The sequence below is a fragment of the Callorhinus ursinus genome, unplaced genomic scaffold (genome assembly GCF_003265705.2).
Source record: "Callorhinus ursinus isolate GAN/ISIS: 27379988/994484 unplaced genomic scaffold, GSC_fseal_2.0 scaffold25, whole genome shotgun sequence".
In the NCBI taxonomy this organism is placed as follows: Eukaryota; Metazoa; Chordata; class Mammalia; order Carnivora; family Otariidae; genus Callorhinus; species Callorhinus ursinus.
Genome location: NW_027397087.1, coordinates 2121084 through 2148967, shown reverse-complemented (window position 1 = coordinate 2148967; position 27884 = coordinate 2121084). Strand labels below are relative to the sequence as shown.

The window sequence follows — 27884 nt, the reverse complement described above, 5'->3', positions numbered from 1 at the left end:
AGTGAGGGTGGGACGGTCGCGGCTCCAGGGCCGGTGAGACGGTGGAGGCGGAGGCATGAGGAGAGCTGCGTCGCTTCAGTGAGCACACCGAGATGTGCAGGCCGGGGGCCGCAGGCCGGCTGCTGGGGGAGGGCAGGAGCAGCCTGTGAAACGGGGTGACGGCGGCGACCAGCCCGGGCGGGGACCGGGACTGGAAAAGGCGCCTGAGCAGCCGGCTGGTCCGGCGGCTGGGCTAGGGCTGGGGGCACCGGGACTTGAGAGACGAACGCCCGGCTGAGCCTGCCGGGGCAGGAGGGCCAAGGAGAAGGGTCTTTACCGTTGGGAAGGCACGAGGGCGAAGTGAGGTTTGGAGGAAACGGGATCTTAGGAAGTGGCCGGAAGTGGTGGTGAGAAGCTGGTAACAGGCGTCTGTACACGGAACCGAAAGAATCCGGGAGAAAGAAGGGAGGTCTATGTAAGTAGCTGAAAGGATCAGGTGACGAGAAAGAAGGTCGGTGTAAGTGAGAGAAAGGTGAGGTGTGGCTAGATCAGAGGGAAGTAGGAGAAGGTCAGTGGAAGTGGCTAGAGGACCAAGGGAAAAGCCGTGGAAGTGGCTGGGGTCCGGAGCCGGAAAAGTGCCAGACTTGGCCAGAAGGCAGCGGAGCAGAGTGCAAACCTCAGAGTGTTTGGAAATTGGAAGACCTGGTGGCGGACGAGGGTCAGGACGCAGATCCTGCCTCGGAGAGTGGGCGACGTGTCCGGGATGTGGGATCGGAGGCTGGTAAGGTTGGCCTTGTTGCAGCAGCTTCGGGCGGTCTATGGCATTAAGGTCAAGAGTGGCCGTGGACAGTGCGATCGCAGGAGACATGAAACAGCAACCACGGAAATAGTGGTAAGTTCTGGGGAAAGAGGTTTCGGTTTAAAAAAAAAAAAAAAAAGAGCCCACCCTGTACCATCACTTATTACAGTTCATGCTAAAATGTTCATTATGTGTGGATTCCAAAGAGAATGTGGCTCAGCGTGACTAATTCAATCCAGATGGTCGACTGCTGAAATTTAAAGAATGACATTGTTGATTCTTTACAGGGATTTTTGATCACTGAGAAAGTTGCAGGGTTTTCAACCTCACGACGTTGATATTTTGAACTAGATAATTCTTTGAGGTGGGACGTGGGGGCTGTCCTGTGCATTGTAGGATGTCTAGCAGCATCTCCGGCTTCTACCCACTAGATGCCAGTAGCATTTCCCAGTTTTGACAATTAAAAATATCTCCAGATATTATCAATTTATTGTATTTTGAGCAAGTAGCATGTGGGAAGGGAGGCAGACACTACCCACCACCACCACAGTTTTAGAATAAAATTTGTAGAGGGACAAGGGGGATCAGTAAATTTTCTAAATGAGTCAGTAGATAAAGTGTGAAAGAGCATTAGAAATAGGCTTCAGATAATACCTCTGTGTTCACTAATTTGAAAAAAAACAAGCTTGCTGCTTGGTTATTTTTGAGATATAAAGCTGTTTTTTTAAAGTGAGTAAATTAAGACGGCAGAGTGGAATAATTAAAAAACTGTTGACGATCTGAGGGTGGTCGAAGTAAGGGGATTTTGAATGAAATTTTATTATCTACTGCGTCCTCAAGAATTTCATTGTGAAAAATACAGTAAACTGAATATAAAACATTTTATTTTAAATTTATTTGCCTAATTCTATGGTATTTTTATGTATTTAGAGACGAAAACTAATAAAATGCATAGCTCTTAATTTATAATTTGTGAAAGAAAATAAGTACTTGGATAAATAAGCTACTAACAAAATTAATTTGTATACCTCTTAATACCTTATACATTCTGGAGAAAATAGTTTTTGTTGTTTGCAGCTTAATGGCAACATATATGTTTATATTTAAAAACTAGAGTGATTTCTTCTGATTGAAAAACTGGTTTTCCAAGATCTCAAATATAGTTGGTTTTGTAAGTGTATGAAAGAATTTGAATCTGGATTTTTTTTTTTTTCACCCCTTAAGAAAATCGTTACTGGGGCACCTGGGTGGTTCAGTCAGTTAAACCTCTGCCTTTTTGGCTCAGGTCATGATCCCAGAGTCCTGGGATCAAGCCCCAAGTCACACTCCCTGCTCAGCGGGGAGCCTGCTTCTCCCTCTCCCCCTCCCCAACCCCTGCTCAGGCTCTCTCTCACTCTCTCTCTCTCTCAAATAAACAGAATCTTTAAAAAAAAAACTGATACCTACTTTTAGAGTCAGACAGACCTGAGTTTGAATCCTGCTTTACTCCTACTATAGATGTGTGATCTTGGACTGTTTAATTTTCCTACGCTTCAGTTTCCTACTCTATAAAAGTGAGAATAATGGTATCTCTCCTTGGGTTATTTAGGGATTTAAAAATGATAAGATCTGTAGATAGGACTAGCACAGTACCTGTCACATGTCACTTATTCAGCTAATGATAGTCGTTATGGTAATCAATGGTTGACATCCTAATTGGTAGTCAGGCTAGAAATCATAATAGAAATACTCTAATAAATACAGAAGATCTTTGTGTTACGAGAATGGGAACAGGATAAGTAACTTTATTTGAAAACTAGATTTCTTTGGCTCTTTGGTGTTTGTTAGCTAATAATAGTTTTGAGTTTTTAAAGAACAGTGCTAGAAGTCTTTTGAAGATAACGTGATCTTCCAGTACATAAAATTTAAAAAGCATGTTATTAGTTTTATTTTATGAGATTATGTTATTGTGAGGCCATTATTGAGAATAATACACTTGAGGAAAAACCCCTGAGTTCTAGGTATGTAAGACCTCTGTAGACTTATAATCAGCTTCAGCAACTGATTTTTGCATTTTGTTTGGTTGTACAATATCAAGAAAATTCTGATTTACCAAAAAAGGGGGTTTCCCACACTAACACATTTTTTTAACAGCTCACCTTGAAATGGTAGTCATAACAGCAACAAATATTCTTTGAATACTTTACTCTATGTCAGAAACTAATATAAATGCTTTACATCTTTTAATTTATTTAATTTTCTCTACAACTCTGTGACTTAGGACCTATGTGAAGGTGCTGAGGCATAAAGAATTAATTTGATCAAGGTCATTCAGCTAATAAGTAGAAGAGCCAGGATTTAAAACCTGGCAACCCTGCCACTAGGAGCTTGCTACCTTAAGCACTATATTGTACTGTCTTCTATATTCATCAATTAAATGGAGCCAGATGCTTGAAAAGGACTACTAAGATTTTGTTACTCTGTTGAATAATTGTGAATGATTTCTTAACAAGTGCTTCAAGAGCATTCATGGAGAGCAGATGCATTTAAGCTAAATTAATGTTTATGAGATTAGGTTTACCCACTTATTTAATTTTACATAAGCGGATATATATATATATATGTGTGTGTGTGTACATATGTATATGTATGTATGTATATAGGCTTGTGTTTAAGTCCAGTGCAAAACTACAACCTTCTTAATCAGTGACATGTTTTTAAGAAGTTGGAATGCATGCACAAAGATAGTGGCAGATTCTTTATTAAGAAGTGTGTAACATACAGATTTACTCTTGGGATTTTCATTGTATTAAATTTGAGCATGAGAAATACATTTGAATAGCACCTTTTAAAAATATATTTCAAAGTAGTTAAAGAAATTTGAATTAAATGTTTGCAGAATCCCTGCCTTGGTTACCTCAGAACATAGTTTGAATAACAGTTTTCCAGAGTGTGGAAAAGAAGATCAGGTCTAAAAACCACTTCAATGTAATTTTAGGAAGTACTCAATGAATGGCATTACCAATCAGCTTAGCCTTTTGTTCACGTTAGTATTTATAAGGTGACAGAAGGAAAGTATAAGGTCAATGTTTATAAGGTTACTGAAAGAAACATAGTATTTTTAGAAAAATGTTAGTGTTTTGGCCAAATTTTTTTTTAATTTTTTTATTGTTACATTAATCACCATATATTACATCATTAGTTTTTGATGCAGTGTTCCATGATTCATTGTTTGTTCATAACACCCAGTGCTCCATGCAGAACGTGCCCTCCTCAATACCCATCACCAGGCTAACCCATCCCCCCACCCCCCTACCCTCTAGAACCCTCAGTTTGTTTTTCAGAGTCCATCATCTCTCATGGTTCGTCTCCCCCTCTGACATACTCCCCTTTTCTTCCTCTCCTGTTATCTTCTTCTTTTCAATTTTTCTTAAAATATGTTGTGTTATTTGTTTCAGAAGTACAGATCTGTGATTCAACACTCTTGCACAATTCACAGCGCTCACCGTAGCACATACCCTCCCCAATGTCTATCACCCAGCCATCCCATCCCTCCCACCCCCAACCACTCCAGTAACACTCAGTTTGTTTCCTGAGATTAAGAATTCCTCATATCAGTGAGGTCATGTGATACATGTCTTTCTCTGATTGACTTATTTCACTCAGCATAACACCCTCCAGTTCCATCCACGTCGTTGCAAATGGCAAGATCTCATTCCTTTTGATGGCTGCATAATATTCCATTGTGTATATATACCACATCTTCTTTATCCATTCATCTGTCGATGGGCATCTTGGCTCTTTCCACAGTTTGGCTATTGTGGACATTGCTGCTATAAACATTGGGGTACACGTACCCCTTCGAGTCCCTACATTTGTATCTTTGTGGTAAATACCCAGTAGTTGGCCAAATTTTTTTTAAGAATTTCCTGACTAAGCACTAACTGGATTGATTTTTCATTATGGGATTGGAAACTGATGGAATGTGTTACATTGCTTTAGGGCAATGACTTTATTTAATTCCAGTACAATTAATATGCAGTGTTACATTAGTTTCAGATATACAGTATAGTGATTCAGCAATTCTGTACTTTACTCAGTGCTCATCATGGTAAGTGTAGTCTTAATCCCCTTCACCTATCTCACCCATCCCCCCACCCACAATGACTTTATCTTGGCCATTTTTGTGCTCCCAGTACCTAAAGGAATGTTTAGCATATAGTAGTTACTTTTTAACCAAGGTTACTTGTAATAATTATTTTCGTTGTCTTGATTATTTCTATTTTTTTAATTTGCTTAATACTTAAGAAAACTTACATTATGCCTAATATTTGTGTTGGAATAATTGAATTTGCAATTTTAGGGTAAAATATTTGGAGTACCTTTTAATGCATTGCCCCATTCTGTTGTACCAGAATATGGACACATTCCAAGGTAAGCTAAGTTTGGGATGAAGAAAAATATTTCAAACCAGTGTCTGGGCTGTTTAAAAATAAATAGTTGAGAGGCACCTGGGTGGCTTAATTGGTTACGTGTCTGACTTTTGCTCAAGTCATGGTCTCGGGTCCTGGGACAGATTCCCACTTTGGGCTCCCTGCTCAGCGGATAGTCTGTTTGTCTCTCTCCCTCCGCCCCTCCCCCTGCTTGCTCATGCTCAGGCAATCTCTAATAAATAAATAAAATCTTTAAAAAGAATAAATTAAAAAATAGCTGATTGACTTACGCATTTGTTTTGAACTAGCAGTTTTTTCTCTAGTTAAGAGTCTGCTGTCCCCCCTCCCCCACCACCCTCTTTTTCCTTTGTGGATAAAAGACCATTTAAGCTAAGATTAAATAAAGTATTTGTAGATATAAATTATGTTAACACTCGAGCTTTACTGTGTCACTTACTATTTGAAAGTAACCTTTTGGACTAACTGCATCAGAAATTAGCAGAGAAGTTTACATCTTAAATAGTTCAAAGAAGCATGCAAAGAAACTATCTTACCTGTTACTAATTCATTTGCCCTCTATCCAAAGTAGGGTTCATTCCGGCTACTCTAGTTCAGTAACCTAGGTTTTTAACTGATGCATTGTTCAAAAGCATTTATTGAATACCTTGCAACCTTAGAACAGTTTTCCCTCATTCAGCATATAGGTGTTGATTCACAATCTCCATAAGGTAAGCACTTACTATTTTGCTTTTCAAATGACCTATGAAAGGTTTGTTTATAATGATTTTCTCCCTTTAGAATTGCAAAGTTATATCTGCAGTAAAGATGACTAAATCTTTGTTGTAATTTCTTTGCCTGTTTTAAACAAACAAACAAACATTAAATTCTGTCAGTTACCCCCTGTGACATTCAGCCATTGTGCATGCTATCAGTTGCTTGCTGCTGACATCCATTCTAATTTGTGGTATCAGTTGTTAACTATTAAAGCCAACGTTGATGGTTAAAAGTTGTTCAATATAAAGAAATTAAGCACACACCTCTAAGTATGAGAAGGGTTGTAAGAATTAGGATATATCGGACTTTTCTGAGAGGCCGTGTTAGAGTGAGAAAAGCACAGTGCTTTATTTTTGGGCAAATGTAACAGATGGTAGATATTTAAAGCTATGGGGGCGCCTGGGTGGCTCAGTCGGTTAAGCGTCTGCCTTCAGCTCAGGTCATGATCCCAGGGTCCTGGGATTGAGTCCTGCATCGGGCTCCCTGCTTCGCGGGAGCCTGCTTCTCCCTCTGCCTTTCCCTCTGCCTGCCGCTCCCCCTGCTTGTGCGAGCACTCTCTCTCTCTCTCTCTGTCAAATAAATAAATAAAATCTTAAAAAGAGAAAAGAAGAAGGTCTTAGGGCCCGGGGTCATACTAACATGTAGAGGTCTGACAGAAAAAGGGGAGCCAGAAAAGGAGTTTGAGAAGGAATAGTTAGGGGGACAGCAGGACGTGTCATGAAAAAGAATATTTTCAAGAAAAGCAGGGAATGCTGCTCAGATGCTGGCAGGACAAGCGAAATGAAGACCATTGGCCATGGATTGATGACCTTAATATCTACTTAAATATCGACATGATATTTAAGATGAGAACTGTTTTGTTGTAGTAATAGGGGTGCAGGTCTGATTGGAAAGGGTTGAGGAGAGACTGGAATATGAAGTGGAGGCAGTAAAAATGACACATCTTGTGCTCTGAGTGGAAGCAGAGAAAGGAAGTAGGATTGAGAAGGATGTTGGATTAAAGCAAGGTCATTGAAATTGTCATGGATAAAAAGCTGAGCCGGACAGAATTTAGGAAGCAAGAAAAACAACTAGAATTAACCTTTTATCACAAAGACTGAAGAGATTTGTGATATCAGAGCTTCTGAAGGGGCTTAGTGCTTGGTCCATGTACTTTGGTAGAAGAATAGGATTTAGTAAGATGTGCATCTGGCCACCTGAAAAGATTTCTCTCTTTCAGTTTTCTTGTTGATGCTTGCACATCTTTAGAAGAGCATATTCATACAGAAGGGCTTTTTAGGAAATCAGGATCTGTTATTCGTCTAAGAGCCCTAAAGGTAAGCGTATTCTTGAACTATAATTTTTCATTTGTACTACTTTTTTATTTGGTTTTTAGAATTGAAATATTTAAACTATTGCATGAATTAACAGAAACTGAATTGCAAATAGCCTTTTCCGTGGCAGAAGAACCTTTTTTTTCTAAAAGGAATTATACAGGGGTTCCCCTGGTGGCTCTTTTTTTAAAAATGATGTATTTATTTATTTATTTGACAGAGCAAGGAAGCACAAGCAGGGGGAGCTGCAGAGGGAGAAGGAGAAGCAGGCTCCCCACTGAGCAGGGAGCCCAATGTGGGGCTCGATCCCAGGACCCAAGGATCATGACCTGAGCCAAAGACAGAAGCTTAACTGACTGAACCACCCAGGCGCCCCAAGTGTCTGACTCTTGATTTCGGCTCAGGTCATGATCTCGGGGTCACGAGATCCAGCCCTGCATCCAGCCCCACATCCAGCCCCATGCTGGCTGTGGAGCCTGCTTAAGATTCTCTCTCCCTCTCCCTGTCCCCCCCCCACCACCATGCCCGAACGTGCGCTCGCTCTCTCTCTCTCTCTCTCTCAAAAGAAAAAAAAGAATTATGCATTATTTAATGCTTTTTTTTTCAGTTTTGAGAGATAATTGACAAATACTGTATAATTTGATGTTTTAATATATGTATATATTGTGAAATGATTGCCACAATCTATATAATGCTTTAAAAGTTAAGAGTACTTTCAAATTTGTGGTCCTTTGTTCCTATAAAGTACTATAGGAAATGAAGAAATGCTTTTTGTTTTTGTTTTTAGCCTTTTAAAATGGCATGAGGTATATTAAAACAAGAGTTAAGAAAAATTTATTAAAGCTCTCTAGAGTACAGAAAAGGGTAGCTTATTTGCAGTAAACTCTTAAGCCCTCAAATGCTCAAGATTATTATATTTATTTCAGAATAAACTGGATCATGGTGAAAGTTGCCTATCTTCTGCACCTCCTTGTGATGTTGCAGGACTTCTTAAGCAGTTTTTTAGGGAATTGCCAGAGCCCATCCTTCCAGCTGATTTGCATGAAGCACTCTTCAAAGCTCAACAGTTAGGAACAGAGGAGAAGAATAAAGCTACATTGTTACTCTCCTGTCTTATGGCTGACCACACAATTGATGTATTAAGATACTTCTTTAACTTTCTCAGGAATGTTTCACTTAGGTAAGTAATTGAAGTCTCAGGAAATGACAGGTTGTTAATTAGCTAGATGTACCTGTATAGATAATAACTTAAAATTAAATTTGGAATGGAAATTTTTCTTAAAAATTATTTCCTTACTGTAAGAAGTGTACCCTGTATAATTTAAGAAACAGTATGCCAGATGATTTGGATTTTCTTACTGCCTTAAGGTCGTCATTATGAATGGCTTATTGGTGTTGATAGTATTCTTTGTCCATTGAATGACTTCGGATTACTGTGTTTTTGATATATTTGTGTTTTGCTTCTCAAATTTGTCCCCTCTCTCTGCTTGCTGTCAGTGAGCCTGCTTGTTCTAGACATACTTGCAGCCTTTTAATACAGTTTTTCTGTGTGTGGGTTTGAAAATCAAATATCCATTTGTGTGGAAAAACAAAGTGTAGGCTCTATAGTTAGTGTGGTTTTTATGATATATATTTAAACACACAGAAGCTCTTTCTGGTTCTGTCTTATTTCAAGCCAATCGTATAGATGGGTAGACAAAGGGTAGCTATTTTGACTTGTGTTTGATAAAATAAGTCTTCAGAGTGTGCTGAATATGTTATTTTACCTCTCTGTTTCTCTTTGGCTCAATCTAAGAGAACTTTGTTTCATTTAAGGTCCAGTGAGAATAAGATGGATAGCAGCAATCTTGCTGTAATATTTGCACCAAACCTTCTTCAGACAAGTGAAGGACATGAAAAGATGTCTGCTAACACAGAAAAAAAGCTACGATTACAGGCTGCTGTGGTGCAAACTCTTATTGACTATGCATCAGATATTGGTAAGATGTAGAAACATTATAAAGTAACAGGATTAGTTTAAATGAAGGAGATCCCAGCTTCCTCCAAGTGAACTATGAAGACAACTATTAGAAATATATACTATTTGAACATTTTGGTATATACTATTTGAACACTTTGAGGGAGAATAGAGGAAAAATTTTAACTCTGAACATTTTTTTAGGGCATATTCCAGATTTTATCCAGGAAAAGGTACCAGCTATGTTGGGTCTTGATGGTCTCTGTGCTACTCCATCATTAGAAGGCTTTGAAGAAGGTGAATGTGAAACTCCTGGTGATTATAAGAGAAAGCGAAGACAAAGTGTAGGAGGTAAGTGGCAATGGCAGTCTCATTTTGTGGAATTACAGCAATTTGCTTTCATCTAAAATGTGTTTAAACGTAATGAAGCATAAGCTGTGGTCTGTGCCTTTTTGGTGCTTACGGCGTAGTTGGAGAAACATGACACATGCATGTGAAAAGCAAAAATGACAATACAATCTAATATTAAATGCTAAATCTTTAGCATAAATGTGAAATGTGTTCAAAGGGGAAAAAATGTTCCCTGGGTTATGGTGATCAGGGGCTCCAAAGAAGAAGTCAAACTGAACCTTCTTGAAAAATGGGTAGACTCTAGGGGACTTGGGTAGAGCGTCAGAGTAGTTGTATCCTATTGTAGATAAGAGGGATACTCTAAAGAAAGATTTGTGTAGGGAAGAAATAATCTATGACTATTAGTAAATAGACTAACATGACTTGGGTGAGGGGTTTATCCTAAGGAATAGGAGGATATTATGGTGAACTGAATGTCAGGCTGAAACACTATAGCATGAAGCTGGATATTGGGTATTGGTATTGAAGGTTTACGAGTAGAGGCCTAACAGGATTATAATGTTTTCGAAAATTGTCTGGTGTAAAGAATTGAGATTTGGGAATACGGAGAACAGTCAGGCATGAGATCATGATTTGAAATAGTGACATGAACTATTTAGAAGTATGAACTAACTAAAGAAGGAAACATTACCAAGGAAGAAAAAAAAGACCTAAAGCTGGTGGAATCAGTCATAAGATTTATCTCCTTCTTGATCAAGAAGACTGAGGCCATTCTTCTTCCAGTTGCCTTAGGAAGTTTCTCATCTTCGGGGCATCTGGGTGGCTCAGTCATTAAGCATCTGCCTTCGGCTCAGGTCATGATCCCAGGGTCCTGGGATGGAGCCCCGCATCGGGCTCCCTGCTTGGCAGGAAGCCTGCTTCTCCCTCTCCCACTCCCCCCTGCTTGCATTCCTGCTCTCGCTGTCTCTCTCTCTGTCAAATAAATAAATAAGATCTTAAAAAAAAAAAAAAGAAATTTCTCATTTTTTGAGTATCAGAACTAATTGTTATTTTTTTTAAATTTTATTTTATTATGCTATGTTAGTCACCGTACATTACATCATTAGTTTTTGATGTAGTGTTCCATGATTCATTGTTTTCGTATAACACCCAGTGCTCCATGCAGAACATGCCCTCCTTAATACCCATCACCAGGCTAACCCATCCCCCCACCCCCCTCCCCTCTAGAACCCTCAGTTTGTTTCTTAGAGTCCGTAGTCTCTCATGGTTCATCTCTCCCTCCGATTTCCCCCCCTTCATTTTTCCCTTTCTTCTCCTAATGTCCTCCATGTATTCCTTATGTTCCACAAATAAGTGAAACCACATGATAACTGACTTTCTCTGCTTGACTTATTTCCCTTAACATAATCTCCTCCAGTCCCATCCATGTTGATGTAAAAGTTGGGTATTCATCCTTTCTGATGGCTGAGTAATATTCCATTGTATATATGGACCACATCTTCTTTATCCATTCATCTGTTGAAGGGCATCTCGGCTCTTTCCACAGTTTGCCTATTGTAGACATTGCTGCTATGAACATTGGGGTGCACATGGCCCTTCTTTTCACTACATCTGTGTCTTTGGGGTAAATATCCAGTAGTGCAATTGCTAGGTCATAGGGTAGCTCTATTTTTAATTTTTTGAGGCACCTCCACACTGTTTTCCAAAGTGGCTGTACCAGCTTGTGTTCCCACCAACAGTGTAAGATGATTCCCCTTTCCCCACAACCTCTCCAGCATTTGTTGTTTCTTGCCTTGTCAATTTTTGCCATTCTGACTGGTGTAAGGTGGTATCTCAATGTGGTTTTGATTTGAATTTCCCTGATGGCTAATGATGATGAAATTTTTCCATGTGTCTGTTAGCCATTTGTATGTCTTCTTTGGAGAAGTGTCTGTTCAAGTCTTCTGCCCATTTTTTAGAACTAATTGTTATTAACTCTCTTCATTCTTGTTTGAATCTTGGCTTATATGATACAGCCTTATGTTTCTTCTTTGCCTCATTTGTAGATTCCCCTATGCCTTCTGTGTTAGTTTCCTAGGGCCACTGTAACAAAGTACCACAAATTGGGTGGCTTAAAACAACAAAAATTTATTGTCTCATAGTTCTGGAGGCTAGAAGCTAAAATCAAGCTGTTGTCTGAGCCATGTTCCCCGTGAAACTTGTAGGGGAGAATCTTGTTTTTTTCTAGCTTCTGGTGGTGATTGTTGATTGTTGGCATTCTTTGGTTTGCAGCTGCATCCGATCTCTGCCTCTGTTGTCACATGGCCTTCTCCCTGGGTGTCTCTCTGCCCAAGTTTTCATCTTCTAGTGACACCAGTTACATTGAATTAGGACCTACCCTAATGACCTCTTCTTAAATTGAGTACATCTACAAAGACCCTAATTTCAAGTAAGGTCACATTCACAAGTATTTGGAGTTAGGACTTAAACATGTATTTTTGGAGCACATAATTCATCCCATAAACTTCCTACCCCAGATACAGATATTCTCAGACACATCTTTTTTTTTTTTTTTTTAAGATTTTATTTATTTGAAAGAGAGAGACACAGCAAAAGAAGGAACACGAGCAGGGGGAGTGGGAGAGGGAGAAGCAGGCCTCCGGCCAAGCAGGGAACCCGATGCAGGGCTCAATCCCAGGACCCTGGGACCATGACCCAAGCCGAAGACAGACGCCTAACTGACTGAGCCACCCAGCCACCCCACAGATCCTCTTTATTACCCTCTTTTCCTTTGTGATTTCATTCATTCCTAGAGTTTCATTTATAGCATCTAAGTAGGTGAACACAGGGGGAGCCTGGTGGCTCAGTCGTTGAGCGTCTGCCTTCGGCTCAGGTCATGATCCCCGGGTCCTGGGATCAAGCCCATGTCGGGCTCCCTGCTCAGCAGGAAGCCTGCTTCTCCCTCTTCCACTCCCTCTGCTTGTGTTACCTCTCTCGCTGTGTCTTTCTCTGTGAAATAAATAAATAAAATCTTTAAAAAAAAAATAGGTAAACACTGGATCTGGATCTCTACCACTATTGTCTCTCATATATCAGTTCCACTTTAGTAACAGCTTACTAGGCAGATATCTTCACTTCTGCCTATTTTTGATGCTTTAAGCTCAGCATTTTGAAATGATCATCTTCACCCTCTTTAAACTAGTTCTTCTTGAATTCCTTTTTTTTTGTTAACAGCACCATCATTTTCTAGTCACTTGGGCTTAAATGGTGGGTGCCTAACTCTTACTGTACCATTTATATTCACAGTTTTCAGGTTCTCTAAGGCTATCTGTGGTATTTACTGCATCATCTTTACTCTAAGAATCTCCTTATTGATCTTCATGCCTCTTTGATTCTTTCTTTTTTTAAGATTTTATTTATTTATTTGACAGAGAGAGAGACAGCAAGAGCAGGAACACAAGCAGGGGGAGTGGGAGAGGGAGAAGCAGGCTCCCCACAGAGCAGGGAGCCTGATGCGGGGCTTGATCCCAGGACCGTGGGATCATGACCTGAGCCGAAGGCAGACGCTTAACGACTGAGCCACCCAGGCACCCCATGCCTCTTTGAATCTGCCCGGCTTATTGCAGTCAAGACTGATGTTCTTCCTGTATAACTCCAATCATGTCTCCCACATACTCATCAGAAACTTTCACTGATAAAACTGATATTTATAACCTGATATTAAAGGTCTTTCATAGGATTGTTTTAGCGTGCCTTTCTACTGTTTCCTCTCTCTAATTTATGCAATGTATACTATACTTTAGTTCAATTCCATTTTTTATTTATTGTTTTTTAGACACTTTGGGCTTTTTTGCTTATCCTATTTATTGATAGAATGTTTTTACTTCCATCTACCCTTGTTGTTCAAATTATATCCAGTTGTCAAAATTCAGTTTAAGTGTTTTGTCAGGCACGCTTCACCCTGCTGTGTTTTTAGTGGGAAAATAATCTCTTTTCTGCGCTGGCCTTCTATAATGTTCTAGACTCTAACAGTTTTTATATGTTTTTATATTTACTCCTCATACATGACTCTTACCTATTATATTTAATGCTCTTTGGAGGTTGAGGCCATGTTTTATACATTGTATCCAGCCCAGTGTTTTTTACGTAATGGGCATAAACTGCAGAATGAATACATTAAGTCGAGTTACTAATATTTGGCTTAAACCCAGAGGTACTTTATCTGTTCAAACAGGTTAAAATAGTGTTTGTCAAGCGTCATTAAAATGCATCAATTTCAGGGGCACCTGGGTGGCTCAATCGTTAAGCGTCTGCCTTCGGCTCGGGTCATGGTCCCTGCATCGGGCTCCCTGCTTGGCCAGAGGCCTGCTTCTCCCTCTCCCATTCCCCCTGCTCGTGTTCCTTCTCTCGCTGTGTCTCTCTCTTTCAAATAAATAAATAAATAAAATCTTAAAAAAAAAAATGCATCAATTTCATTAGCAATTTGAAATTGTTGCAGAGTTCTAGACCATTAGTGTTTATCTTTTGTGTGTTATAGCTAGCCCTTTTTTTACTTTAAATTCAATTAGCCAACATATAGTACATCATTAGTTTCAGATGTAGTGTTCAGTAATTTATAAGTTGTGTATAACACCCAGTGCTCATCGCATCACATGCCCTCCTTAATGCCCATAGCCCTTTTTTGTCTTTTTTCTTCTTTTTTTTCCATTTCACTCTGAAATGCTACAAGCATCCACGTGATCTGATTACATTTGCTTTGAAGAATCTTTTGACTTTTAAATTGTAGAAAAATAGGTAACATAAAATTTATTTTAACCAGTTTTAAGTGTACAGTTCAGTACTGTTAAGTGTATTAACTTTGTTGTGCTACCATTCTCCAGGAACTTTTACTTTTATTTTTGATATTTATTCTATGACTTAGTCTAACGTAGTTTTATGCTGGGTATGGCAATTCTCAATAATTGTTTTACCCCAGAATCTATATAGTATTTTATGGGCAAACTCTTGTAATGAAAGTAATGTTTTTACCTATGTTTACAAATTTGTGTGCTCTTCTGTATTGTTATTGTGCTAAACAAATGTCTTTCATGGTCAGTGGTACAGTGTTGAGCTGATTTGACTAATATGCCCTTAATAGTCTGGTACTTCCTGAAATACATATGTCATGAGACATAATTTTTCCATTTCTCTAGAAAAATGGTCTGTACTTGGGGCACCTGGGTGGCTCAGTTGGTTAAGCTGCCTTCAGCTCAGGTCATGATCCGAGGGTCCTGGGATGGAGCCCCACATCGGTCTCCCTGCTTGGCGGAAAGCCTGCTTCTCCCTTTCCCACTCCCCCTGCTTGTGTTCTTTCTCTAGCTGCCTCTCTCTCTCTGTCAGTTTATTAAAAAAAAAAAAAAAGTTGGTCTGTACTTGCATTGTGGCCCATGATGCCGTGATGTAGTCAGGATGGTTTCAGATTATGGAGGGAATAGTTTGTCTTTCCATGCTTCTGATTTTGTTCGCAGGACCCTGGGATCATGACCTGAGCCGAAGGCAGATGCTTAACCGACTGAGCCACCCAGGCATCTCCTTTCCTGTGCTATTCTAATTGTGTGGGGTTTTTTGCTGTGGCTGAGTCTGTTGCTCAGTTGTTTCTTCTCTCTTCAGCTCTGGCTTTTGTTTTTCTTCTTTCCTTTTTTTCTCTTTTTCCTCTCCCATATTAACTTTGTTTGTCTGCTCAGGTGCCATGAAGGTTGGCTTTATAAGCCATTACCTGCCATTTAGAGCATAGCCTATTTTTGGCTCTTCATTAAGGTTTTCAGTCTTCTCTGGTTTGTACCTGTTTCACTTGAAAGGTGTAAGATTCTCAGTAATACACAAGTGGGCTATAGCTGAACTTTATTTTGAGTGATGTTTGGTGATTAATCAGGTAAACAGACATATTTAAAGAACTTTTATATTACATTGTGGCTAAAAATTAGGGGTATATTTTTGCATGAAACTAGTTGAAGTCACAGTTTCCTAATCACTAAATCCAGTGGGTACTTTTTTAGGCCTGTATCATTCAGAATCTCTTTGGCCACTTAACTATTTCCTTCCTGATTTTTTTTTTTTTAATTTACTTGGTTTTTATAACACTATGCTTTTGTTTCCCTACATCTTTAGCCACTTGTTCCGTCTTTTCTTTTAATATTTTATTTGTTTATGAGAGAGAGAGAGAGCAAGCACAAGCAGGTGGAAGGGCAGAGGGTGGAGAAACAGACTCACTGCTGAGCAGGGAGCCTGACGCAGGGCTTGATCCCAGGACTCTGGGACCATGACCTGAGCCGAAGGTAGACACTTAACCGACAGAGACACCCAGGCACCTCTCCACTTGTTCTGTCTTTATGTTTTGGATTTTCTTTTTCTACCACCTCTTAATTGCTCCATTCTTCCATACTTGACTTTTCTTTTTACACTTTGCCCTCTTCCTAAATGACCTCATTCACTCTCACTTTTTAAAAACTACCATTGCTGAGCTGATGACTCTCAAACTACTTCTCCAACCCTGATCTTTCCACAAACTGATTCATATCCATTTCAGTGTTCCATAGGCATGTCTAACTTTTCCCTGCATAATTTCCTTTTCTTTGGGTGGCACCATTGTCTTTGCAATCATCAAAATCAGAATTCTGGATACTCTTATCTACTCTTTTCTCATTCCCACATCTCACTGATCACTAAATCTTGTCACTTTGAGCTCCTAAATACCTTTTTTCCACTTCCATTTGCACTCTTCCTGCCTTAATTCAGATCTTCACCTTTTGCTTGGCTAATTGCCACTCTTCCTTTTAGGTCTCAAATATCACTGCCTCAGGAGCACCTGTAACTCCCCAGTCTAAATCTGTTGTTAAATTTGTACTTCAGACTACGAATCCCATTTTTCATTTATTTTCCTTGGTTTTTTTCATGTTTTTTTTTCTCTGTTGGAGTAAGTTTTATAAAGGCAAGGACCATGTCTGTTTTGATCACTTTTGTATCTTCAGTGGTAGCACTGTGCTTGACACATAGTAGGCACAAAATAAATCTTTGTTGAATGACTAAATAACATACTTAGAAGAACCTTCAGCTAGTTAGCCAGCCCCCTAACTCTGTCATACTGCTGCCAGTTATTTTTTCAAAAATGCAGATCTGACGATTTTGCCCCCCCCTTTTGCCTTTGGAGAAGTTCAAGTTCTTCAAAATGACATAGAGGCCTTTTTCCATCTAATGCACAAGACTTATCTCTTACCATATCCACTGCTCTCTGTTTGCTCTAGCAGTATCAAACTACTGGTTTCTAGCATACATAAATCGTGTCGTTTCACCTACATGCTTTTGCATATGCTATTCACCTTGCCCAAGTGCTACCTTCCTACTAAATCAACACCTACTAATCCTTCAGAACACTGTCCAGGTTTTGCTTCCCCTGCCAAGCTTTCTCTTTTCTTGCCATTTCTTCTCTTCCTCAATAGGTAATGATTTTCTCTCCCATTCTCTTTCTGTACATTATACACATTTGTTTTACACACATTCTTTATTGTATGTCTTTTTTTTGAGAGAGAAGAGATGGGCATATAAGTTGGGAATGTAATCAAAATACATCTTTTAGTTTTTTCCTATTTTGAAATAATTTCTTCTAAATAACCTTAAGTGACTTAAAATGTAGGGCTGCCTGGGTGGCTCAGTTGGTTAAGCATCTGCCTTTGGCTCAGGTCATGATCTCAGGGTCCTGGGATTGAGCCCTGTGCCGGGCTCCCTGCTCAGCAGGGAGTCCGCTTCTCCCTCTCCCTCTGCCCACCAACCCCCACTCATACTCTCTCTCAAATAAATAAGTAAAATCTTTAAAAAATAAAAATAAATGTATAAGCTGACATAAACTTAGATGCTGGAAAACCACAAACATCAATATGATTTATTAATGAAAGATAAGTAAATGTTAAATTATAATTGATTATATGATTATATGTGTTTTGCATTTCAGATTTTGTTAGTGGAGCATTGAATAAACTTAAATCTAACAGAACACCCTCTGTTACACCTCAACAAGAAAAAATTGGTAGGTATTATATGTTTTGTATTTAAGTGAAAATTTCTGTATATTATACAGAGTAACCATTGCCTAACTTATTTTGGTTTAATCAAATCCAAATATTATTTTAAATGGAGATATGGTACTATAATTGTGTTGTGACATTGCTAATTACGTTGGGTATAATGAACCCAAAATTGTAGGTAAGAATTTCTTTTAGTTTGTTGTTACATCTTTAGTCTTTTAAATCATGCTTTTCTGTTGAATGTAAGTTGGATGCTGTTGAATATGTGAAAATAACTCAAATTTCATTTTTGTTTTAGAACCAGAATTTTATTAGTGTATGTTCCCATTTTTATCTTGGTTTGCTTGTGGCTGAAATTAGTCAGGCCAATAACATAATAACAGACGATATGATCATTTGTTTTGTTTTTCAGATTGAAGAAATTAAGTGGTTAATATTTAGTTATGATGAAAAGCAAAACTTTTATGTAGATCAGTTTGTTTGATCTCCTTGATTATTATTTTCCATATATTAGTATTCTTTACTGTGGATTATATGCATCTTTCAGTCTATTTGGTTTAAGTCACTATTGTTAATCTTACCTCTTTGTGACTTCCCTGTTAACATTTTAAATAATTGCATGGTGTTAATTTAGTTATAACATATATTTGATAATGTAAACATATTCTTCATTCTTTGGTTAGCGCTAAGTAACAACTTTATAAGAAGAAATTACATAAAGCTTTTGTTTTTCCCACAGAGTTGATAAAATAAAACATTTTTTTTTCAGCCCAGGTATCCATATCACCCACGATTCTTACACCAAATGCTAAGCGTAAACTGCCAGTGGATTCCTCTCATGGTTTCTCAAGTAAGAAGAGGAAATCCATCAAGCACAATTTTAACTTTGAGTTGTTACCAACTAATCTCTTCAGTAGCAGTTCTACACCAGTATCAGGTAGCAAATAGAATTTATATAATTGGGTTGTAAACATTAACATGAAAGTGTCTATTCTGAGCAAAGTGCTATTTCGTATTAATGTCACCCCTTTTAGGAGGTATGGCTTTATTCAGTTTATCAAATCTTTTAATTTTTATAAAGTCCCCTCACTTTTAAAATAGACACTGACCCTCTATAATTAATGTGTATGTGTGTATGTTGACTGACCCTGCCTATTGAAAGTTATGATAAGTAACTTAGAATGAGAGTTTGGGCTCCTGTGTGTAGCACTGGTGCTCAGGTTTTAGGTGGTTGGACATCCTGAATTCTACTTCATTACTTCCTGATCTAGAGCTAGGACTGTATTGTTATCTCCTGTTGAGGTTGCCAAAATTTGATTTTCCCTAAATGCAGAGTGGTGGGGTACTGTCATAGAGGAACCATTGTGCAGTTAAAGGGGGGGTATTTTTTAGTTTTATACTCAAGTAGATTTTATAAAAGCTTTAATAACTTGGTTTACGCTGTTCCTTATGACACGGTTTCCAGATTCTTTACCAGCCCAGCCATTTTCTTCCAAATGACATATAAGTTCCTAATATAGCCACCCAGAGCCGCCAGAGAAAAATATAATTTTGCTAATTTGAGTACCAGATTTTTGTTAGTATGGTCTTAGATTGAGTTGGCTCCTTTAGCATGTACAGAATACAAGTTGGCCCATGGTTGATCTTACAAGTTAACGTTAGGATCAACGCAAAATGAGATGAAATCCTAACTGAGCCCAGAGTCCTCTATCTCCTGTTTGTCTCACATTTCATCAAAAGTGAGTGATCTCTAATTCTTTTAGGTTTTTATTGATTTCAGACAGTGTTGAGAGTGTTACTTTAAATTTGTTAGCTAGGTTAAGAAAAGTCTAGATTTTCCTTGTTTGTTTTATTAGAAAGTTGAACTTGTTTTTTATGGTCCTTCACAGGATCTCTGTGTGTGGTTTGCTAAATGTAATGATAAGACATATCGTTGTAATGATAAGACAAATACAGATATATCTGAAGCTATGTGTGTATTTCTTTCAGTATTCAGAGGTTGGAGACTTGAATTCTTTTAAACTAACTTAGTGTTTTCTCTCTTTCTCTCTCCTTTTTTTTTTTAGAGAGAGAGAGAAAGTGCGAGCAGAGGGGGAGGGGCAGAGGGAGATGGAGAGAGAGAATTTCGAACAGATTCGGTGTAGAGTCCGAGGCTGGGCTTGATCTCATGACCCTGAGATCATGACCTGAGCTGAAATCAAGAGCCTGAGGCTGAACCAACTGAGCCCTCCAGACGCCCCTAACTTAGTGTTTTCTTATTTTTTTCGACCTTGGAGGACTGTTTCCAAATGGCCAGTGTGAACTGTAATTCTATCTGCCTTTGCTTATTAGCATTTAATATCTACTTCAAGAAGCGAACCTATTGATTCCTTCTCTCCAAGCTCCCAAAAAGTAGTTTAAACATTCTTGTGTTACTGGAACGTTAGTATGAGCCTGCTGAATCAATGATTTTTTTTTTAATAAAAAAAATCAGGTTCAGGGGCACCTGGGTGGCTCAGTTGGTTAGGCGTGCGTCTGCCTTCGGCTCAGGCCATGATCACAGGGTCCTAGGATCGAGCCCCACATCGGGCTCCCTGCTCGCAGGAGGCCTGCTTCTCCCTCTCCCACTCCCCGTGCTTGTGTTTCCTCTCTCATTCTCTCTCTCTCTGTCAAATAAATAAATAAAATCTTTTTAAAAAAATTTAAAAATCAAGTTCGATAACAATAATCCTGTTATTTTAACTCACCATTTTCTTTCTTTCTCTTTTCCTTCCTTCTTTCCCTCCTTCCTTCCTTCCTCTCTTCTCTTTCTCTCTCTCTCTTTTTTTTTTTTTTTAAAGATTTTATTTATTAGAGAGAGAGAGAGAGAGAGAGTATGAGCAGGAGGAGGGGCAGAGGGACAAGCAGATTCCCCGCTGAACGCAGAGCCTGGTGCATGGCTCCATCTTAGGACCCTGAGATCATGACCTGAGCCAAAGTTAGACACTTAACTGACTGAGCCACCCAGGCACTCCTGAAAAGATTCATTTTCTATATTTGTCTAATTTAATTACAAAAATTATATTTTAATATCTTAGGGAACAATAACACATAAGTCTTTATTACCAAACACTGTGTTTATATTATTAAGAAAAATAATAATATAGTTTACATTTACTGATATTTTTATCAGACCTGTGAAAAATGGGTGAGACTGGAGCCATCTTAAAACAGAGCTAGAGTGGCCACTGCAGAGAAACTGCCTTACCCACTTTTTTTTTGCTGTTTGGTTTTTTTTTTGCTTTTTTGTGGGTTTTTTTTTTCATTTTTAAAAATTTTAAATTCAGTTAATTAACATATATTATTGGTTTTAAAGACAGAGGTCTTAACTTACCATTTTTCTTTGGCCTTACTTTCTCAGCCACAATTCAGTAAATTCCATCGCAAAATTGAAAATGGATTGGTTTCTAATTTTGGATAATAACAGATATGTGCTTTTTTTAATATATAAAGGCAGCTATATTAATCTACAGTTCACAGGGTACCTATTTATAATTTTTTTCCTGTATTAATCTACACTCCTTATTAAGTGAGTTTAAAGCAAAACTTTAATATAAAAATCATGTTTAATCTGACCCTTAATTGGCAGCTAAAAAGTAAGAAATTGATACTTTTTTTAAAAGGTGAATTGGGTTTATTTGGCTTCTGAAGTTGATTACCAGAAATTATGTGATTTTGTTATTGCATAGGGTTGGAAATTAAGACTTTAAATCTAATTGCTATTAATATTTTATACTTTGGAAAGGAAGTGTGGGTGGTATATCACATGTGGTTATATTTTTATAGTTCCCTTTGATACAAGCCCAGAAGGATCATCTCAGAGTTCAGTCTCTCCTATAACCATCAGTGGAAACCGTTTGATTAGTACAGGTGTGCTAAGGCGAAGTAAGAGGATTGCAGGCAAAAAAGTTTGCAGGTAATAAATCCAGGACATTTCGTTTCACTGGTATATATCGTTAATAAAATACTTCGTTTGTCTTTCTGCTGAGAATCATATTTGAGTCATAATTTTTTTTTATTTTTATTTTTTTAAAGATTTTTATTTATTTATTTGACAGAGAGAGACACAGCGAAAGAGGGAACACAAGCAGGGGGAGTGGGGGAGGGAGAAGCAGGCTTCTTGCTGAGCAGGGAGCCTGATGCGGGGCTCGATCCCAGGACCCCAGGATCATGACCTGAGCCACAGACGCTTAACGACTGAGCCACCCAGGCGCCCCTTGAGTCATAATTTTTAAAAATTCCCCCTGCCTTTATTATCTTATCAATCAGCTGCCCTTTATATATCCTCCAGAGAATGACTTCTAATTTGAGTCCACTTTGCTTGCTTAAAATCCTATTGTATGTTGATGTGTGTAATTTTTTAATTTCCCGTTAATTTGTAGGCTAGTCTGTTCTTCTTAAAAAAAAAATTTTATTGGAGGGGGAGGGGAAGGGGCAGAGTGAGAGGGAGAGAAAGAATCCTCAAGCAGACTCCCTGCTGAGTGTGGAGCCAGACATGGGACTCAATCCCAGGACCCTGAGATCATGACCTGAGCCAAAATCAAGACTGAGCCAACCCAGGCGCCCCAAGGCTAGTCTGTTCTAATGATTCTGTTTTATAAGTGACTAAGTAACTCTTGTGATAAACAGGAGAGGCCATTTTATATACAAATATAATGTATACATTAAAGCTTAACTGATTTTAGAAAATTATTACTCTGTTTAATTACTAGCAATATAATTTGCTCTGGACTTTCAAATTGCATTTTGCAAGAATGCCTCCAGTTTTTATGCTAACATTTTTTTTTTTTTTTTTTGATGCTGACGTTTTTAATCCCATGCTTTTTTAGAGTGGAATCAGGAAAAGCAGGCTGCTTCTCTCCTAAGATCAGTCGTAAAGAAAAGGTCCGAAGATCTCTTCGTTTGAAATTTAGTCTGGGGAAAAGTAGCAAAGACATAGTAAGTGTCTTTCACCATTTCATTGATGTTCATATTAGCATAAAGCTGTAGACTTGACGGTAAAAGACACTCTCAACCCTGCCTCTCCAGCTACTGTCTCGTTCTCTCGTTTATACCAAACTCTTACACATGAATTGATATCTACTGTTCCGTCCTCTTCTGTTCTGCTTAAATTGATTCTGATGAGGCTTTCATCCCCAACACTCAATGCAGCTGCTTTCAAGATCACTCATGAATTCAGTGATGCTCAAACCAGTGGACAAATAACAGTCCTTATTAGACTTGTCAACGGCATTTGACCTGGCTAATCACTTGCTCCTCTTTGGCATACTTTCCTTCTTTGCTTCAGGGGCACTTTACTCATGATTCTTCCTTCTTCACTGGTTACTTTCCTAATTCCTTTACATTGGAGTGCCCAAAGAGTTCCCATTTCTCTTTCTACTCACTCAAGGTGCTCATTAGCTTTAAACATCATATATTTACTTAAGACTTCCAAGTTTATATCTCTAGCCCAAAATGCTTTCCTGAACAACTTGACTATTTCTTAACATCTGCCTACTTCTTTAGTTGATGTCCATCCAATAGACATCTCAAGTGTAACCTGTCCCAAATAGAGCTCGCAAGATGCATTTCTTCACTGCTGCTATTTCTCCACTCCTCCCCCTCTCCACCAACGATATCCCCACCTATAGTCATCACCATCTCAGCTATGGCAACTCATTCTCCCAGTCACTTAGGCTAAAGACCATGTAGGCAGGGGCGCCTGGGTGGCTCAGTCAGTTAAGCGGCTGCCTTCGGCTCAGGTCATGATCCCAGAGTCCTGGGATGGGAGTCCCACATCGGGCTCCCTGCTCAGCGGGGAGCCTGCTTCTCCCTCTCCCTGTCTGCCACAATGCCTACTTAGGCTCTCTCTCTCTCTCTCTCTCTGTTAAATAAATAAATAAAAAATCTTAAAAAAAATAAAGGGCCTTCTTTAAAAAATAAAAATAAAAACCATGTAGGCATTCTTTTTTTTTTTTTTTTTTTAAAGATTTTATTTATTTGTTGACAGAAACACAGCAAGAGAGGGAACACAAGCAGGGGGCGTGGGAGAGGGAGATGCAGGCTTCCCGCCGAGCAGGGAGCCCGATGTGGGGCTCGATCCCAGGACCCTGGGATCATGACCTGAGCCGAAGGCAGACCCTTAATGACTGAGCCACCCAGGCGCCCCCCCCACGTAGGCATTCTTGACTCCTCACTTTCTCACACGTCCTGTGTAAACCATTAGGGAACCTTGTGTCTCCTCTGCTTTTAGAATATATCCAGACTGAACAATTCTCACTGGTACTACAGTTCTAATATTCTATAAATTCTGTCATCTCCAACTTGGTTTACTGCAATAAGCTCCTACTAGTAGGTCTACCTCTACCTTGCTGTAATACTACAGCCAAACTGATCCTTTTAAATCCCAAGTAAAGTCCTGTCACTCCTCTGCTCAGAATCCTCCAGTGACTCCTCATTTCACTCTGAAAAAAAAGATAAAGTTCTCATGTTTACATGCACCTCTCCACAGGACTGGAGCCAGCCTGCCTTTCTGAGTCCTCCTCTCACCGCCCCCTCGAGCTCACTCAGCTTCTTGCCTCCGGGCTGTTTGTCAAATGTGCCAGACCTGGTTTCAGCCTTGGACACTGCCCTGGCCTTTCTTCTCCCTGCGATAATGTTCTTTCCCCCTTTATCTTCATGGCTCCCACACATTTTTCTTTACTCACACATCATCTTCTGACCACTCTGTGTAAAATGACAGCCCACCATAGCCTTCTTACCCTGCTCTGCTTTTCTCCACAGCATTTCTCACCTTGTGTGTTGTATAATATACAGTATAATTTATGGGTGTTCTTGTCCTGCTCCAGATCTCCCCATCTAGAATGTAAATTCTGAGGGTAAGATTTTGGTCTGTTTTGTTTTGTTCACTCACTGTTGTGAGCAGGTCCTAGCATAGAGTCATCACAAAAGAAATTATTTCAGTTAATATGTGAGGTGGTTTTTACTTTAGATCATAAAATACCAAGTAATAGCCAAGTAAAATGCTTACAGTTTTCCTCAGCATGCATGCAAGTACATTTGTATTTGGTATGAAATTGTTTACTTTTATATACCTTTTTCACTCAGCTGTAGAGGATTTTGATAACTACAAAAATTTACTTTGTCTTAGTATTTGAATTAACTAGGCTTATTTCTTAACCAAAACATTTTCAATTTCTCTTTTCTGTACAGACTGGGTGTTCTGGTGTCGACAGACATGAAAATGTTGGTCGACGACTGGCAAATCAACAAAGTTTAAAAAATGGGATTGAGTCTGTAAAAACAGGTCTGCTTTTTAGCCCAGATATTGATGAAAGATTAACAAAGAAAGGTACAGTTACATGATATTTTTAGTTTTACCCAAAAAGCCTACTTTCATTGCTTTTCTGAAAAAGTTTTCCTGGCTTTCTTGAGATATAATTAGATATAATTGACATATAAGCTTCAGTTATTTTATCATAAAATATATTAATTTACTGTTCTAGAAATTAAAAATTCATGTCTGAATAGTGAAAATATTTGAATTGGCATCGTATTTTTGTCTGAACAACTGGAAGATGCTTTATAATATAAATACAAAAATGTTTGACATTTTTATATTAAAAATTATTTCTTTTAACACAAATCCTTAATTTATTGAAATTTAATGTTTAATACCTTTATCTGCCATGTGTTTGAATAATAGTTCAAATATGTTTCAAATATAAATGATTAAAAAGACTGAACTGTTTTATTTTAGGTTCAAAAAAGATCCATAAATCTGACGAAAACTTATTAACTCCAGAGCGTCTAGATGGAACAAGTTACCGGATGTCTTGGACAGGACCTAGTAATTCCAGTTTTCAAGAAATTGCTGCAAATGAAGTTTCTCCGATCAAAGGAAACCTTGAGGTGAAAAGCTCTTTGGAGCGTGATACTACGGTTGAAAAGTCCCCTGTTCGTTCATGTGAACTTACCCCTTCTAACGTACACGATAAGCATAACAACAATGTAACTGGAAGCTCTCTTAGTGGGGATGAAAATAACTTGACCACAGAGACTTTGGTGAAAATTCAGAAAGCATTTTCTGAGTCTGGAAGTAATCTTCATGCATTGATAAATCACAGGCAGTCATCAATAACTAATGTGGGGAAAGTAAAGCTAAATGAAACATCCTCTACAGAATATAGCCCGGAGAAAAATCTATTTGAAACTAGTGATTTGACTGTGATAGAATCAGATGAACATCAAACTAAAACAGATGAAAATAGTTTTTCAGAACAAGACATCTCACTACATCAAACTCAAAAATCGGGTGGAGAAGCAACTATAACATTTTACTCAACTCATATGAAGACTGAACATGAGAAAAGCATCCATTCAGATATACCTAGAGATCATTCAGTCAAGCCAGAATTGCCTAGTGATGAACACATAAAGAAACAGCAGTCCCCAAGGGATAAACTAAATACTCAATTAAAGGAGAATGAGAATATGATTGAAGAGAACTTCTTACTGAAATGTGCAGCTTCTAGGGAGGATGCAGCTGACCTCTCTTCCTCAGAGCAGATTACATGTAATATAACAAACTTACCAGAACCGAGGCCTGTGAGAATCATTCAGCAGCAGTCACTGGGGGGAACCTGCCATACAACCAGCCCTGAAAGCTCACAAATGACAGAGCACGGGAGGGTGTCAGACCACATACAGTGGTTTAACAAGCTTTCTCTCAACGAACCAAATAGGACCAAAGTTAGGTCGCCTCTTAAGTTTCAGCGTACACCTGTCCGTCAGTCTGTCAGAAGGATTAACTCCTTGTTGGAGTATAGCAGACAACCTGTAAGGCACAAATCGGCAAGTCTCGGTGATGCCACTTCTCCTCTGGTTAAATCAGTGAGCTGTGACAGTGCCCTTTCCTCTGGTACAGAAAGTACATCAAAAGATTCGTTGATTTCAAGTATCAAATCAGGTCCTAAAGAACAGAAGTTTACAGCATGTGAACAGCCAAATGTTGATGCAATTTCAAAATCCGGCATGGAGTTAACTTACAAGTCTTTTTCAAGGATGAAGAGGTACCCAGACTCCAAGAATGCTTCTCTTGGGTCTCCCAGAATTTGTAAACAGGAAGTAGTATCTGATGATCAAATTAAGGTTCCCTTGGATGACCTGACAAATCATGACATATTAAAATCTGTTGTAAATAATAATATGGGCTTTTCTCCTGGGATAAATACCAGAGTCCTTAGGAAACCGTCAGAAAAAGAAAGGATCTGGTATAAAGGTTCTCCAAAAAATCCTATTGGCAAAGCTCAGCTACTACCAACGAGTAAACCTGTAGACTTGTAATTGATAAATGTTAATACTTGTTAATGTAAATAAAATTAGTGGTTGGTGATACGACTGGCAGGATAATCTACATGTTAGTTTGTTAGCTCAGGAAGATGAAGTGATAGATTTTAATTTCACTGCACAAGCAACTTGAATTCTTATGCTTGTATAAATGACTATTTTGTTTTTCTTAATTATGGCAGTATTTAAACTTGTGATCTCTTAAAGCAGAATTTACACTTTTTGAAAAATTGTTGGCTGGGTTTGTGAGAAATTAATTTTTGAAAATTGTATGAATTTTATATTAAGTGTGATAGGAAGAGTGGAACGAGTTACCTATTTCCTGTTATTCCTCCTAAGTCAGGTTTCTACAAGAAATTTCTTACATGTAAAGGGAAGAGATAAGCCTTATAAATCTTATTTCTTTAATTACACTGATATTTATGGCTTTTGCCAAAAATCCCTAAAAATTAACTTGTTTCAATAGCATCTTAATCCTTTACTCCTATTTGGGGCAGAGTAGTTAGGCTTATATTGTCTGTAGTTGTGTACAGTTATGTTCCCTGGGACTAAGAATTACGGCTAAAGCAGAAAAATGACTCAAGTGTCCTCTTACAGAATGATGCTGCAGAAATAATTGATGACTTTTGAGCCATACTGTTTTTAAAGTTAATTTGCACAGATACATTTGTAGCTGTTTTGTCTGATACAGAATTTAAAATTATTTAAGGAGGAATAATTAAGCTTGGAAATTTTTAATCAAGGTGATTTCTTAATATGCACACACTTGATTTTATAATTTAAAATAGTTGATGTACCTCTGTACATTTAACTTGGATTCTTAACTTTTGATTCTTATAAAAGCCTATGATGGTTTTGTCTGGTGTGTAAATGTTATTTATTTAGCATAGACATTAAAGGTAACCTTCTGGAAAATGA

At 38.4% G+C, this 27884-nt stretch overlaps 1 protein-coding gene across 1 annotated transcript; it reads left to right on the top strand.

The window, feature by feature from the left end:
* Position 1: 1 nt before the first annotated feature.
* ARHGAP11A (Rho GTPase activating protein 11A) lies at positions 2–27884 on the top strand. Its single transcript, XM_025884553.2, has 12 exons — positions 2–871; positions 5121–5191; positions 7184–7280; positions 8204–8457; positions 9093–9256; positions 9439–9585; positions 17549–17623; positions 18391–18558; positions 21426–21555; positions 22469–22577; positions 24831–24969; positions 25378–27884. The coding sequence occupies exons 1-12, from the start codon at positions 743–745 to the stop codon at positions 26961–26963; spliced, it is 3069 nt and encodes a 1022-aa protein (XP_025740338.1). The 5' UTR covers positions 2–742; the 3' UTR covers positions 26964–27884.